The 16,631-nt window shown below is 45.8% G+C and overlaps 1 protein-coding gene across 1 annotated transcript in view; it reads left to right on the plus strand.

Annotated features, from left to right (window-relative positions):
- Window positions 1-301: 301 nt before the first annotated feature.
- SLC15A5 (solute carrier family 15 member 5) overlaps window positions 302-16,631 on the plus strand; it is a 37,227-nt gene continuing 20,897 nt past the window's right edge. The window contains exons 1-6 of the mRNA XM_078597245.1: window positions 302-617; window positions 2,913-3,132; window positions 9,107-9,276; window positions 10,021-10,244; window positions 13,276-13,453; window positions 13,739-13,921. Of these exons, the coding sequence (XP_078453371.1) occupies window positions 302-617; window positions 2,913-3,132; window positions 9,107-9,276; window positions 10,021-10,244; window positions 13,276-13,453; window positions 13,739-13,921 (1,291 nt within the window). The remainder of the gene's footprint in view (window positions 618-2,912; window positions 3,133-9,106; window positions 9,277-10,020; window positions 10,245-13,275; window positions 13,454-13,738; window positions 13,922-16,631) is intronic.

Below are 16,631 nucleotides of genomic sequence, written 5' to 3' on the forward strand. Positions count from 1 at the left end.
CAGTGGCCATACCAATCCAGAGTGTTTACTTGTTATTTATAAGAGCAGGGTGTCTGAAATGTCATGTGTTTGTTAAACTCGCGACGGAGGACTTATATAAGCGAGCAACACAAGAGTGAGAGATTCCATGCCTCGACAAAATCCAACAGTAGTGGTCTCTTAAGGCACATCAACACATTGAAAAACAACCACACGCATAGCGTGAGGAGTTCTCCAACAACATTTTGTATTGGGAAAGGATTAAACCATGAAAATCACAAAATCCTTGTGGATGACTTTTCATAAGCCACCAATTGTGGACATGGACTCGAGCCGACGACCTCTCTTGGGGGACAAGAGGGCAAAGGCAGACAATGGTTTGTCGCAGGCCTGCAGTTTCCACTTGTTGGGCTGCCTCCTTCTTGTAGAGCTCTTCGAGAGGGTGACCTTCTACGGGATAGTTTGCAACATGATACTCTTCTGCACGGTAAAGCTGGGCTATCCAAACCACGCCGCCGCCACCATCAACCTGTGCTTCGTCGGCCTCAGTGTCACTGCCGCCACCGTGGGGAGCATGGCAAAGAACGTGATCAGCCGGAACCGTATCATTTACATCAGTTCTGTGCTGCATCTTGCAGGTAAACACCACGCTTCGCACCGCCGCTTTGCACGGTTGGCTACGTACGGCGCGAAAGAAGTTCAACGTACATACGCACAACACTTGCTTCGGCGATAACATTTTAATTGATGTGTTTACTTATTGTGTTACTGTCCCCTTCCAACGCTGTTCGTAACAAACAAAAAAGTTCCAGCCAAATGCGAACATTTGTTTAATTCGTGCACCTGCCAATAATGTATGCCGGAGATATTCGAGAAAGTGATTTTACAATAAAGAAGGAGGAACGTTATTGGAACGCTCACTCACTAGTCCCCACAGTGGGATCCCCATTTAACAATGCGCAAAAAACATACCGTGCTCATATGCAGCATGTAGAGGACCCTGGCACGGTGCAGTGGTCAGCACACCGGACTTGCAATCCAGACGTGGCCAATGCGGTTCGATCTCCCGGCAGTTGAAACAACGGTGCAAGCTTCTTCAATCCTCACCGCCTCTCCTCGCCGCCTCTGTGCCCACAGCAGTATCGGGCGCACGGTCAGTCAGTCGGCGAGTCGCGTGTTATGGCGTAAAGCGTGGATACTCTCACGTCTTCCAAGATGTCTTGCCAGTGTGGAGGAGTAGGCTAAACACACTCTCTAGAAGGGCCTTCTAGAGCTCCCCCTATAAAGGAGGCCTTCTATAAAGGGATTCCTTTATAAGGAGGAGGCCCTTCTGACTGCAAGCAGCGTGAGCAAAGTTATAGCAGGGGTGGACCTTCTATACAGTCGAATGGTTCTTGCGCATTGGCTTTTTATCTGCAATGCCTCGTGATTCAGAGTTTAATTACGCATTAAAAGCCACCTTGACTGTGGTATTGTGGTTGTGGTGGTGAGCGGCGACCCAAGTTCGGTTTCCGCTCACGGCCACCAACACCAGTGACGATTATCTGAACAGGTCCTTGCCCTCCCCTAGATCGACTCAGCCGCAAATGAGTACTTGGTGTGGCGTGTAAACACCACTGGGAAGACAAAGGCGGTCGGGCGTGGTTCTGGTCACCCACCCCCTCGTGTGCCGTGACGGCTTTCATAGGTGCTCGCTAACAGCACTTGCTCCAAACGTCTATTGAGGCTTTCCGTTGGATCTTTGTCATTGTGGTGTGAAGTTTATTTGATGCTGCGTGTTGCCTCCCACTTTAAATGCAACATCTCTGTGTTAAAATTAAGTAATACTATAGGTGACAATTACAGTTGTGATGGCAGAAACGATCAACAGACAACTCACCAATATATCACATTTTACGTATTTTTTTGGCTGTGAATGCTTACATTTTTAAGCGTTCGAAGAGTACATCAATAAAGATTACGGGGTGAAATTTGTACATGAATATAAATGTTTACATTAACAGTGGTGATAAATGTACATATAAAACAAAGAATATGTCTGGCGCAGAGCTGACTTTTAAATATATTTTTATTGAAGCATTTTAAATATAAGCGACTTAAAAAAAAACGTTCACAAATGTATTTATTTCACAAACAATGATGAAGCCAAGAGTGTATCTCAAAAGGGACCTCAGCGAGACTTTGCAAACCTGCCCAAAACCGTTTAAGACATGAATATGGAGTGTTCCAGTTACACCCAGAGATTCACAAATGGTGCTATGTGTTTTGACCACAGCATGATACTGCATTTACATTTTACGTAAAATTTAATGCATTGATAGCCAGTTACCGAGGACGTGTGTACTTTTACATGTTTAGTGGTTTCATGGATCTGGCTCTAATTAATTTGAATAAGGCACTGTCAGTAAAAAGATAGCGAGAGTTAAAATCACGATCGGAGGCATCTCCCGTGGGCCCTCCAGGGTCAATAACGTGAAGTGATCAAGTGGCTGTTTTTTTTAAAGACTGGACCTGCCATGGGAATGTAGATTTTCTATCACGAGCTCAGGGTCAATTAAGAACCAGTTTGTGTGAGGTCAGACCAATGGGGAAATTGTCCTCTGGCCTTGGATGTGAATTTCACCAAATTTCTGAGCATTGCTCAATGCCCATCTAAGCATGCGAGATGCTTTGACATTGTCGTTGTAGAAAGATACATTCGCTCTTGTGACCATAACTTTTGTGCAATCCCTGCCTGGTGCTTTTTTTTTATAAACTTGCGTTGTTACTTTTGTCACAGGCACGACTCGAGATACGGTACCACCGGGTAATACTGGACAGCAATTTAACGTCGTAGAAATCGATTGTATTGCATCTCTGTATATACAGAATTAGGATAAAATGAGGGAAATACCTACAAATCTCGTACGTTATATGTGTTTGTGTCCGTTTAGGTACAACGCTTCTTCCAGTGATGGCGTTTCCCTTCGATGATTTCTTCATGGGCCATGACCACGTGATCCACAAGCTTTTCCGCTGGCAGCAGGAGCTGCTCCTCTTCGTTGCCCTGCTGCTCATCGGCCTGGCAGTCGGGGGATTCAAGGCCACCATGGGCCCCATGGTGGCTTCTCAACTCGGCCAGTGCCCAGGAATAAAGCTCTTCTCCATTGAATGGTTTGCAGCGCTATGGTCACCCTAGGTGCAGTCAACCGTGAAGATCAGATATGCCTCAGCCTATTAGGAGTCGTTGAGGTGTGCGGGTTCGAAAAACACGATTATCACTCGGCGAAATCATAGTTAAAAAAAATTATTAACAAATTCCTATGCACACTGCATATATCTTATTTTGAAGTGAAGAAACAAAACGGGAACAAATACAATATTTAAAATGAAGAACAAGTAAAGTTAAATCAACAAACTTGCCAGTATTTCAATGGGAACTATGGGCCTGCTTTTGGCTGAGATGGTCAATGTCCGGTTCCATATTTGTCACTGCTAGTCGTAACAAGTGATGCAAGTGTGCATCCGTTAGTCTAAATCTGGTTGGAGATTTCAAATGTTTCATTCTGGAAAAAGTCTGTTCACAGACATAAGTGCTGCCAAAGATGGTTGCCATTTTGAGTGCATGGTTCCTGAGATGAGGATATGTCTCAGAGGGGAGAGATGCATAGAAATTATGAAGGCTGCTTGACTTGAATGCGTCTTTCAGAGAGTCACAATTCTGCAGTTCAGCCAGTTCCATTTGGTAAATTGTATCCACATTTTCAATGTCAATAGAAAATGGGTTACGGAAAAGCTGTATGTCCTGTTCATGGAGATGAAGCTCTTTAAATCTAAATTGGAACTCCTTTTGCAATTTTTCCAGTGAATCCACACATGTTTTGTTTGGGAATTGCAACCAATGGTTTTTCCGCTAACAGATTTTGAGTTGTGGGGAGATGGCAGAAGTTTTCCTCCTTAACTTGTTTGATGAGGAGGCCTAATTTTACCTCAAATGCTTTGACATGTGATTGCATATCACAGATGAGCTTCCCCTTTCCTTGAAGTTGCACATTGAAACTGTTGAGTAGCTCTTACATCTGTCAGAAAGGCAAGGTGCCATTTCCATTCTGCATCATTGAGCTCTGGTACTTCTTTGTTTTTTGAAAGCAGAAAAGCTGTAATCTGTGGAAGTAATTCATAGAAACGTTTCAAAACTCTCCCTCGACTCAGCCAACGGACTTCTGTGTGGTACAGAACATCTTCATAGTCAACATTTAGTTCAGACAGAAATTCCTGAAATTGTCTGTGGTTTAGTGCATGAGCTCTAATGAAGTTAACACAAGATACCACAATTTTCATAACAGAGTCCCACTTCAGTGATTTACTACACAGCGCTTGTTGGTGGATGAGGCAGTGTATGGCTATTGGATGAGAATGGTTATGTTTGTCCATCTCTTGGTTAATGCGAGCAATTACTCCTTTCTTAGACCCCACCATGCTAGGAGCACCATCAGTTGTCACACTGGCTAGTTTAGCCCAGTTCAGCTCCAAACCATTCACAGTTTGGCAAACTTTTTAATAGATATCCTCTCCTGTAGTTGTTCATTTGATGCTTTGCAGTGCAGCAAGCTCTTCTGTGACTTCGAAATAGTCATTCGTCCCACGAATAAAAATTAAAAGTTGTGCAGAATCACGAACATCATTGCTTTCGTTGAGTGCCAATGAAAAATAGGAAAGTTTTTTTGTGGAGTTTTGCAAATGCTGATGCAAATTGTCTCCCATTTCTTCAATCCTCCGTGTAATTGTAGGTCCTGAAAGACTCACTGTACTAAATAAATCGGCCTTCTCTGGACACATCTCTTTGGCAACAGAAATAAGGCATTCTTTAGCAAATTCTCCCTCCACGAATGGTCTGCCAGTGCACGATATTAGCTTGGCAACTTGAAAACTTGCTCGCAGTGATTAAATATTTAGCCGCTTCTGCTTCACAAAAGTATTTTGCTGAGTTGTTAATGTATTTTTCAGTTTTAATATTTTATATTTTCTCACTTCTCCGACCAAACAATCATATTTATCTTTATGTTGAGTTTCATAGTGTCGACGTAAATTGTATTCTTTGAACACAGACACTATATTCTGGCATATCAGACACACATCTCTTTCCTTGTACTGCATGAAAAAGTAATCATAAGTCCACTGTTCTTTGAATATCCTACACTCCGAGTCAATTTTTCTCTTTCTTGACATCATTGTTTCCTAGGGAGTCAAAATTTATATTAGTAAAATACCAATATATATACAGCGCTACAAAAACAATATACCAGCAATAACCTTGCCCACACAGAGACATACAGACTGCACTGCCCATCAATGCAGTCTGATTGGGGGAACTCCGCTTTTACCCCAGGCTCACACTGGTGCGGGTGCCATTAAAAAGTTAATTACACCTGCAGTTTTGTTCACAGATCGCAGTACATCCCCAGCACACAGGAATATCTCTGGGAGTGGAGCCGAGGGGCAAGTGAGGGAGCTGAGGGAGGGAGAGCCAGTCAAGCGCAGCCAGGGGAGGGCTGGCAGCCTTAGGCCTGGGGGGCAAGTCCAGTCAATTGGCCCATTGAACCATTCACCAGCGCAGCCCAATGAGTGTCCACCGCCGCAGCTCAATCAGTGCCCACTGCAGCTCAATCAGTGCTCACCAGCGCAGCCAAATCAGTGCTCGCCACCGCAGCCCAATCAGTGCCCACCACCGCAGCCCAATGAGTGTTCACCAGCGCAGCCCAATTAGTGCTCACCAGCGCAGCCCAATCAGTGCTCACAAGCGCAGCCCAATTAGTGACCATGGGCCGGATAAATGTCCTCGGCGGGCCGCATGTGGCCCGCGGGCCGTAGTTTGAGGACCCCTGCTCTAGACCATCACCTGGAGTCTCTAAGCTTCGAGCATACAGACGCTGAGGCAGACTGGATTGCTTTCAAGACCGTGTTGCATTCTACAGCCCTCCAATCACTTGGTGTTCCCATATATACACATCAAGATTGGTTTGATGAGAACGATGCAGAAATCCAAGCACTCCTTGACGAAAAACATCGCCTGCATAAAGCATATGTGAATGACAGCAGCTCAAGCTTAAAGAAAACTGCCTTCCTCAACATTCGCAGGGTTGTCCAGCGGAGACTCAGAGTCATGCAAGACACCTGGCTGTGCGCAAAAGCTGAGGAGATTCAGTCCTACGCTGACAGTAACAACACCAAGTGCCTCTATGATGCACTCAAGCAGATCTATGGTCTGCAACACTCAGGAACCTCACCTCTCCTGAATGCAGATGGAACAATAACTCCTCACAGAGGACAAAATACTTGCAAGGTGGGCTGAACAGTTCAGCGCAGTCCTCAACCAGCCATCATGCATGAATGAGGAGGATATTGCGAGACTGCCTCAAGTTGAAATAAACCAGTCCCTTGCTGTTCTACCATCCATTGAGGAAATCAGCAGAGCCATAAGCCTCCTCTCATCAGGCAAAGCTCTAGGGTCCGATGCCATTCCAGCAAATATCTACAAGGCTGGAGGGCCTCGCTTAGTCAAGAAACTGACCAAACTCTTCCAGTCTCTGTGGAAATTAGAAGCCGTCCCCCAGGAGTTCAAGGTTGCTTCTATAATCCATCTCTATAAGAGGAAAGGCAATCGGTAGACCTGCGGGCAACCATAGAGGCATCTCCATACTATAAATCGCTGGCAAAATGTTGGCAAGAATCCTTCTGAACCGCCTAATTGTCCACCTAAACCAGGGTATGTTACCTGAAAGTCAGTGTGGTTTCAGAAAAGACCGCGGAACCACTGACATGGTATCTGCTGCCCGGCAATTACAGGAGAAATGCCAGGAACAAAATGTTGATCTCTATATGGCTTTCGTTGATCTAACAAAAGCATTCGACACAGTCAGCCGGGGGGGCCTATGGAAGATCATGGCCACGCATGGGTGTCCAGACAAGTTCATTGGCATCGTGCGCAAACTCCATGGTGGCATGATGGCCAGCGTCAGAGACCAGCAATAACTCTCTGAGCCATTCCCAATCACAAACGGGGTGAAGCAAGGCTGCGTTTTAGCGCCAACGCTCTTCAGCATGGTGTTTTCTGCCATGCTGCAAGACTCATTCTAGAACCACAACACTGGGATTAGCTTCATCTACCGTTTTGACGGTGGGTTATTCAATCTTCGGAGGATGCAAGCCAAATCTAGAGTGGAGGAAGTCACTGTTCGAGAACTTTTATTTGCTGATGACTGTGCTCTGGCTGCTGGCTCAAATAAAGATCTACAGGACAGTATGGACCACTTCCCCTCAGCTTGTAACAACTTCGGCCTAACAATCAGCACAAAGAAGGCTGAAGTCATATACCAACCTGCTCCTGGGAAACCCTACACTGACTGGGAAAAAGTTTTCAGCCGTTGACAAGTTTACTTACCTTGGTAGTACTCTGTCTCGCGCTGTGCACATAGATGATGAAGTTAACATCAGGATTGTCAAGGCCAGTGCAGCCTTTGAACGTCTAAGTGACTCGGTATGGGAAAGGACTGGCATCATGCAGGAGACAAAACTGAAGGTCTACCAGGCTGTTGTCTTACCAACTCTTCTGTATGGGTGCGAAGCCTGGAAAGTCTACCAGCATCATGCCAAGAAATTGAATCATCTCCACTTGAGCTAGCTGAGGAAACTGCTGAGGATCAAGTGGCAAGACAGAATCCCTGACACGGAAGTCCTCAGCAAGGCCAATATCCCCAGCATCCACACCTTGCTTGCGAAGGAACAGCTTAGATGGACTGGCCACGTGACCAGAATGCCCTGCGCGAGACTGCCAAAACAAGTCTTCTTTGGCGAGCTGAAGAATGGCAAGCGAGCAAGATGGCCCCAAAAAGCGCTACAATGACACCCTTAAAGCTTCGTTGACGAGCTTTGGATTCAACCGGAGAAGAAAAATACAGGACGGTGCAGTCCTCTGTGAGAGTAGGAGAAGCTCCTGTGCTATTTTGAAGAGGCAGCAGCGCAAATCTACCAAGGAAGGACTTGTGGCTGCACCTTAGAGCTCTACATACTCCCTGACCTGTCCAGTGTGCCACAGAGAATTCCGTGCTCAGATTGACCTGTTCAGCCATCTGCGCACTGATCAAAACCCAACAAAATGACAAACGTGCCATGGTCATCATCAACTTGATGGACGAACAAGAGAGAGAGAGAGATCTACTCACTCTATAGTAGTATTTACTGACTCTACGGTAGTATGTACTGACTCTACAATCGCAACTTCTGACTCTATAATAGTATCTACTGACTCTACAGTAGTAACTGCACACATGAGGGAACTGCACACATGGGGGGAAAAGAGGACATCAGTGGGGGCGACGGGTGAGGTCGCCTTCCTCTAGTAATTTAAAACGGGGGAGCAGCGATGTGGCTGTCGGCACACTGCACTATGGACCAGCGTGGTGAAGTATGTTCAGACTACCTCCATGACCAACGTGGCGTGGGAAGGCCTTTATGCAGAGGGGGGGGGGGGGGGTATAAAAAAAAGAGTGCGGTGAGTCTGTAGAGATGCGTTTTGTCATCGAGTATGCCTGGGGAAGTGCTCCTCAGACTTTTCCCGAGTAGGACGAGGCTTAACAGAAACCCGGCGTGGTAGAGCTGTAATTTCTCACAGCGATAAGATATTGAACTCGAATGTAGAGGGGAGGAGAGGTACTTGGAGTATGGGAGGATTATGGGATTTGCTCGGCATTCACGTCATCTTCGCAGCATTCGATCTACGACGACTTTTAAGAGACACTTTTAAAGCCCCCCCCCTCTCTCGCCCGGCTATCAAGCGACTAACACTCTGAGCTTGGCTCCGCGCCTGAGAATCACGGTTATTGATGTCTGAAATATAGTTCCGAGTTATAGATTGCATTATTATTACTACTACTACTGTATTAGCTGTTTGGAGAACACTGGGGGCATTTCTATGTATTTCGAGCAACATAAGCCAAGGGCTTACAAATTGATGTTGGGATGCAAACTTGTCCGTCGTTCAAAGGCGGGCCATTGCTATGTTTCAAATAATTGTGGGCTCACATTAGCAGAAAATGTTCCTACACGTTGATAAAAAGCTAAACGTACACCTGTTCTGTTTGTGATTCAGCTTTCATTGGCTGGTGGGACTGGGGCAGATGATGGCTTTCCTGATCATTGCATACATACAGACATCGGCAGCAAAATACGTGGGCTTCATCATTCCCTGCATTTCTCTGCTGCTCGTCTTCGTCACCACGTATCTTGCATGGAACTGCCAGGTCAACAGTCCAGGAATGGGTCAGTGTATCCACTACGTACAGATTCAGTAAGAACTTCTAATCATCATGTTGAGTTTAGTCAATTTAAATCAGGTGACCTTAACCGACAAGTATCATCCATACTGTGGGTTTTTCTAATTCGAGTATTTAACATCTTTTCTCGCATACTCATTAAAAGGCACTGTGCTTCAGTAAACAACACATACTGTTGGCTAGCCTCCAATAAAAAAACAGCAGTGATGCAGCCAAAGAGTACAGCCATATTAAGAATATGATCTGCTTCGCACACCTCTTAAAAATAGCCAAATAATACACTGCGTGTTCTTCATCGACCTTCCTCTTTGGTTCTTTCGGTAAAGTCACGTAGGTATAAAACAAAATTAATTAAATTAAATCACGACGTTTCGAGCGCAACACAAGCGTCCGTCATCAGGTGGGATAACCACAGCAAGAAACAACTGCTGAAGTGGGTAGAAGGACTCCCGTATTACAGGGTGCTCATAACGTCTTCGGACGATTAATAATGACGAGAATGAGAAATTCTACGTTAAAAAACTTATCGAATGTGCTCCTGCTTTATGTGTTATTACCTGACATATGCAGCGGCTGTATATGAATATGCACACACACGGATATATATATATAAATAAAAACTCGCCAGAGAATTAAATGTTCGGGATATACTTTGGCACCATAGATGCTGAGGCTATGGTGGAGTGTGTCAGATCGTTGTTATGAATGTCGTGTGGACCTCTGTGTGCAGGCGTCGGTTTTAGAGAGTGCTGCGGCATCGTGCAGAACGCGCTGAAGCAGTCCTGGAAATCGAGTTGCAGGCAAATCGGAGGAGCTGTGGGCTCCTCGCTGGACCGAGCCAAGGAGAGCTGTGGTGGCTGCTACGCGGAGGCTCAGGTGGATTGCGTCAAGCTGCTGGTCGCCTTACTGCCCTTGCTCCTCTTACAGATCTTCCACCGCGTCTGCATCTATCAGGCAAGGCCAGCGGTGCCAACGAGTTAAGCGACTGAATCGTATGCATCCTTCGTCATACGTACTTGATTTTGTTTAATTCCTCTTTGCTGCTCAACCATCAGCGCTGTAACGTCACCCATTAAGCAGCGACGCGGTTGAAATCCAGCGGCCGTCCTGATAATTAGTGTAAATGGTCCTAAACTGAGCTATACAGCTCTTTTTCAGAAGCGACCTGGCTATCACAAATGATAGCTCAACGAAGTGGCTCATCATGTGGAAATTTATAGCGGCCAAATATTGTAAACGCGTAATGTTGATTCGGAGAGAGACACCGCAAACTGCAAATAGATAGGCGTCAGGGTCAAGATCGGGATCGAACCCACGGCCTCCTGTATACCAGGTAAGGTTGTTTCTGTGTGTGTAATAACCGTAATACTACGCAGTAGTCATTCGCAAGAGTAGCAAATTGGTTGACTGTCGTTATGGTCCAAATTGACAATAAATCAACCGAAATCTACTTTGCAATCATCGCTCCCAACTGCAAAAACCGAGCAGGAATCTCCTACAAAATAGTCTAGAGACTCGGAGAGGAGTTCCTGTGTAAAAAGTGAAACGTAATGGCATTGATTCATCCACCCACTTCCATGACTCGGTCTGCCACACCGCCTGCTTTGTCTCATCCACGCTAAGTTACACCACACAACTTCAGGTCACAACAACACACTCACTACCCACTCACCACCCACCACACTGCAGGTCACCACGCTTCTACCTCTGCTACTCCCGTGCACTGCTCACTCCACTTTGAAATTCCCTCCTCCAATCATTGTCTTTCCCCAATATCTGATCATAATAATTACCAGGCTCAATTCAAGAAATGCATTACATCGTATCCATTTCAACTCGATATTGCTGTTTGTTGCATGACGTTTTGGGTCTTTGGACCTGTGCTCAGGAAAGGTTAAATATATCTATGCGTAGAGAGAGAGACCTCATTATGGAGGGGCCAACCTTCGTTTTGACCAAGTTTGGTGGAAATCCACCAAGTGTGGAAATCCACCAAGTGTGGTGGAAATCCAGAAGGGTTGAGCCGGTTGACGAATTTAATCGGACAGATTTGCTCACTATCCACTGCATCTGAGCTTTTGTAGATTTTTTCGTAACCAGGAAAACGGTTCTCATCATCATTGAATTGATCAACCCTGTTTGTTCGAGAAGAGTTTCTGTGATATACACGGTACGATATTAAGTGTCACGATATGACGAGATTACTTGCATACATTTTGCGATACACAATTGTAATGGATAATGGGGGGGGGGGGGGGGGCAGTGGTGACTCGTTTGCAGGACCGTGAAAAGTTGGCGATGGCTTTTGGCCTGGCATTCATCCAGCAGTGGATTAATCACAGCCGAGGATGTTGATGGCGACCTGCAGTAGTCGTTGTGTTTTTATTAATGAATTGTATTTGTATTCCATTTTAATTTTTTTTAATTCACAATTATTCATTACTCACACGGATTTCTCTACTGTATTGTCTCTGACGATTCCTTCGCGGTTTCCACTGGTGTGTGTATCAGTCCCTCCAGAAAAACGCGATTATGCGATCGCAAGATTCCACGCAAAATCAGCCAAAGTCCGCATATTTATGCGGGGGGCGCGTTTTTTCAAATTCGCCGCACTTTCGCCGCATAAATTGCAGATTTCCGCGCGCAAAATATGCGGGCTTGCATGAGTTCATAATCCCCGCATTTTCGTTGCAAAAAGTCACATATATCTTAGCAGAAAGTTGAAAAATGTTGCGTTTACTTCACACAAGCGCAGCCATTTCCCCTGTTGCCATGGGAACGTTATGAAGTGACGTCACTCATTACGCGATATCATTGAAAAGCTGCAAACCCCGCGATGCCAATGAAACCATGATGAAGAGTTTATGCAACTTTACAGTTGTAACATTGCACTTTTTTGTTAGTAGTATGTAAATTCACATTACTGTAAGACTGTACTGTTACTGTATTGCTTACGTTACTGTGCACTGAAAACACTTATTTTAACAGAAGATGTCTGTTTTGTATAGCTACCTCTGTAAAACAGGAAGCACACATTTTATTTTTAATATTTTATTTATTCATTTTTACAGAAGTTGTAGCATATTCATTTTGTAAAGCTACAGAACTTGTTCGACTCAATGTTTTGTAAGTTTGAGCCATCTGTTTGTTAAGGTCTGAAATAAAACAAGATGAGAACTTAAATATTCCCAGCACTTTCTGTGATGTAGTATGCTTGCTTATCATAGGAAGTAATAAGAAATGACTCTTTACATTAAAGTAGTAGCCTAGTGAATAGGGTGTTGGGGGAATCACTTTTTTTGTCTTTTTCATCAAACCGCAGTTTTTGCAAGTTCCCGCAATTTTTGCAAGTTCCCGCAATTTTTGCAAGTTCCCGCAATTTAATCGCATAAAATTGCATAAATATCCCGCATATTCCATCGCATTTTTTAAGAAAACGTGCCGCATAATCAACGATTTTTGCCCGCAACAATCACCAATAAACTCCGCGTTTTTCTGGAGGGACTGGTGTATACGTGGCAACTGTTTTAAATCATCGCACTTAATTCATTATTTGCAAATACATAGTTAACAAAATAGACCAGACTTTAATAAGAGGACCTTGTGTACGGTATTGTGATAGCACATTGTACAATAGTAACAACGTATATCGAGTTATCTTGATTAACATAAAAGAAAAAGACACCTCCCCTCGTATAGCCTTAACAGACTGTTGGGTCAAGTGCTGTTGGCGAGCACCTATGAAGGCCGGCACGGCACACGTGTGGGTGGGTGGCCAGCACCACGCAGCCGCCTTTGTCTCTCCAGTGGCGATGATTACAGATCACACCAGGTACTCATTTGAGGCTGAGTCAACCTAGGGGAGGCCCAGGACCGAGAGACAGAAATGAGAGACAGAGTTTAATATTGTACGGTGCCTGCTGGTGTGTTAATTGGAAGTGGGTTTTGGAGAGTCTGTTTGAAAAAATGTTTGTTCTCTCTCTAGGTCCCATCTACCTACTATATCCAGGCCATGAATTCCAACCTGAATGTGAGCGGAATCCTGGTTCCCATCGCAGCCATAAATTCTGTGAGCATCGTCCCAACAGTCTTGCTCTCTCCACTGCTCGTGTTTGCAATGAGCACCCTACTCAACATCAGCCTGATCTCCACCACCAGCATAGGTTTGTACAGTGATAAATATTCGAATGTATTACTAAGTATCGGAATATTTTAGTAAATGGGGTACAGTATATTCATAACGAAGCTATTATGTTTAAAACTGCAGTACAATGGGCAAAATGTATACCTTTAGATGATTCAATATTCCAACATTTGAGAAATTATTTCTTGGAAATCGTTGGAACGTGACACTGAAAAGCCCTGAACACTGCGCATGACCTGTAAACATACCACAGACGTAGATTGCTATGTATTTGCATGCACCTTCTGTTCTCCCTCAGCGGTAGGTCAGGCGTGCGCGGCACTCTCCATGCTGTTGGCTGGAGTGATGGAGCTGTACAGACGCAGCTGCAGCCCCACGGAACAGACTCTGTCTGGGAAGGTGTTCCCCATCTCCTCCATGCCGTGCTACCTGCTCCTGCCCCAGTATCTGCTTCTGGGCATGGCTGACGCTCTTGCCGCACCTGCCAGTGAGTGCAACCGCGACTCCTCTCGCAGCCACGGCGTAATACCTGGCCTAGTTGAGTGGCGCTGATTGAACTACAGTACCGGCAGACCTCGCTTTGCGCTCGAGATGCGTTCCTACAGAAGTGAGCGCTAATCGAATCGGTTATTATACCATTGTATATATGGGGATAGGTTCCCAATAGCGTAATATATTTTCGTATTAGCAACATATGAGGGCTTCATTTGGGTAGTGGTAATAGCGCTAATAATCGTGACCACGAATGGTGACAATCGAATCGCGAGGGGTGGGGTCTGGTTGGCTCAGCGTACATCGCTCTCATCTTGGCTAAACGAATAATGGGGACAGGAACGTTTTTATGTTTAGATTTTGTTCACGTTTGTTTAAAAAAATGTTCTTCAGGACGAAGAGCGCTATGACGAATCAGCATTCTACGGGGTCGCACTAAGCGAGGTCTGCCTGTATTCACTAAACTTCACAACTGAATGTCATCTTTGGAAATATTAGTTTTATAAAGCAGAAAGCCATACCAAAGTAGTTTTCTCGTTGTTAGAACTATCATTCGGTAGTAGAAGTTACATTATATCTACTTATTAAAAGATCTATCGTGCATTTCTCTGCCCTTATTTCCCCTTATCTCAGGGCAATTATTGAAAGCAGACCAGGATAACGTTATAAGGCTGATGGAAACAGGTTGGGAGAAGGTTTTGGAAAACTGAACTTAACAATTAAAAGCAACACATAATTGCGCCTAAACAAGGACGCCTTTCCAATGAGTGTTAAAATGACCTGCTATGACGTAAGGATCCGAAATGTTGGACGTTGACATGGAAATTGGAACAAAGACCTGAACAGTGCGCAAAGCATGGAGAGGTATGTGCATGCTTGGATTTATGCCCAGAGCAGGGAGAGGAAACGTGCGGATCACAAAAGATATGCAGGTTATAGACATAGAATCGACCGTGAGGACAGGTAAGCAGGTGCATGGGCAGGACACGGCCATCTCGATGGTGGAGACGAACGAGACATTGGAAGACCAACGAACACAACCCGGAGGGTGTCCAGTGTGGAGATGGAGTGATGAGGCCAGGTCACGTGCCTGAGCTGGATGTGTTGTTGCATCTCATGACTGTGAGAGATGGCGATGGACTGGGGGAGGGGGTCTTATGACGATTACGTTCACAAAGTGTTAAAACACCTGGTACACATGTTTTACGATTTAAATTCCATGCGGTACAATATTAATCAGGTTTTTATACTACATTTTTTTCCCACCAATCATTAACTAAAAACACATTCTATTTTAATGGAAAGATGCTCCAATTCCCTAAGTCGGGGTTCTCGGAACAAAGCGCGTCCACCCATGAGTCATCGCGCCCCCCTCTCTGTTCTACAGCTGCCGCCACTCGCCCTGTATCCACATCCCCACCCCCGCAATCCGCGGGTGATGCATGTGCACGAACCGTGTCCGCCTGGATAACGGAAGTTTCTATACCTGCATTTAGAACCTGAATAAAGGGTTCTTGGTCCCTCGCGACCAAAGTATGTGCTCCCACCAAAGTCAACCCCCGGTACACCTTGTTTGAGGGGACTAATAATATTCCATCAGCGGTCGCCTCCCGCCCCAGCTGCTTATACAGTCGCAGGGAAACTAACATTTGGGCCCCAGGGAGAATTTTAACAGTTCTCGTCACGAGGGCTTGAACGGTGGCATAACCTGTGAAAAACCCCGTAGGGGAGGACAGGAACACCATCCGCCGGCCTGATGGTAGTTCAATACAGCCCTGATCAATGAGTATTTTCAAGTGCATCTTAACCAAAAAATCAGTGCCCAATAGGCAGGGTACAGCAAGAGATCTAGAGACAGAGTACAGGCCCTGTCATGTGGATGCCACCAACACACACGTCCACCGAAACCTGACTGATAATGCCCAGAGACCCCCCCGTTTGCCGCTAAACATGGAACCGCAACGGGATGCAGCGAACACGAAAAGGGTGGAAGGATGCTAAAAAAACATTTCTGAAATCATGGTGGTGGACGCACCAGTGTCAATCAATATCCACACCTTGAAATGTGCCAATGACAGCCGATGAAGCCGCCGCTGCGGCGATCATGCGGTGACCCAGTGCCAACCACTGGCAATTCCCCTGTGGCCACCCGTCGTTCCACACAAATGGTTTACACAGTCCGCGACCCGACCCGACTGTTTGACCTGTGAAATGGGCACGGCGCCCGAACGAGATGGGTGAAGTGGATGCAAGGACCGGGTGTGTGGTGCGTCGCGACTCGCCTGTGGGCCTGACGGAGTGAGTGGGATTATGACGCCTTGCGTGGTCTTTCCCATTCAGCGTGGCAGCCCCTGGAGATGTGGCCCGGAAGGCCGCATCTGTAGCAGAAGGTGGGCCCGCTCAAACGCCGGGAGAAGGTCCCACTCCTTGGGTCTTGCAGCCGTCTCTGACCATCGTTGCTTGTGCACCACTTGTCGCCGTCGAGCGATGCACAGATCTGCGATGGCTGAATGTCTTCGGGTGCCTCCATCATTGTGAGCAAACTGGTGCACGCCACCACCTCCACCCGCCGTTGCATGTTAAGGTGAGTTTGTAGGCACCGCGCGATTTGTAGTGAAGACAGTCCGTCGTCCTCTGTGGCAGGAAGAGTGACCTTGAGGTCCCATGTCAACCCCAACAACCACTCGAGGACCAAGGAATCCAAG

The sequence above is a fragment of the Lampetra planeri genome, chromosome 8 (genome assembly GCF_965212315.1).
Source record: "Lampetra planeri chromosome 8, kcLamPlan1.2.h2, whole genome shotgun sequence".
In the NCBI taxonomy this organism is placed as follows: Eukaryota; Metazoa; Chordata; class Hyperoartia; order Petromyzontiformes; family Petromyzontidae; genus Lampetra; species Lampetra planeri.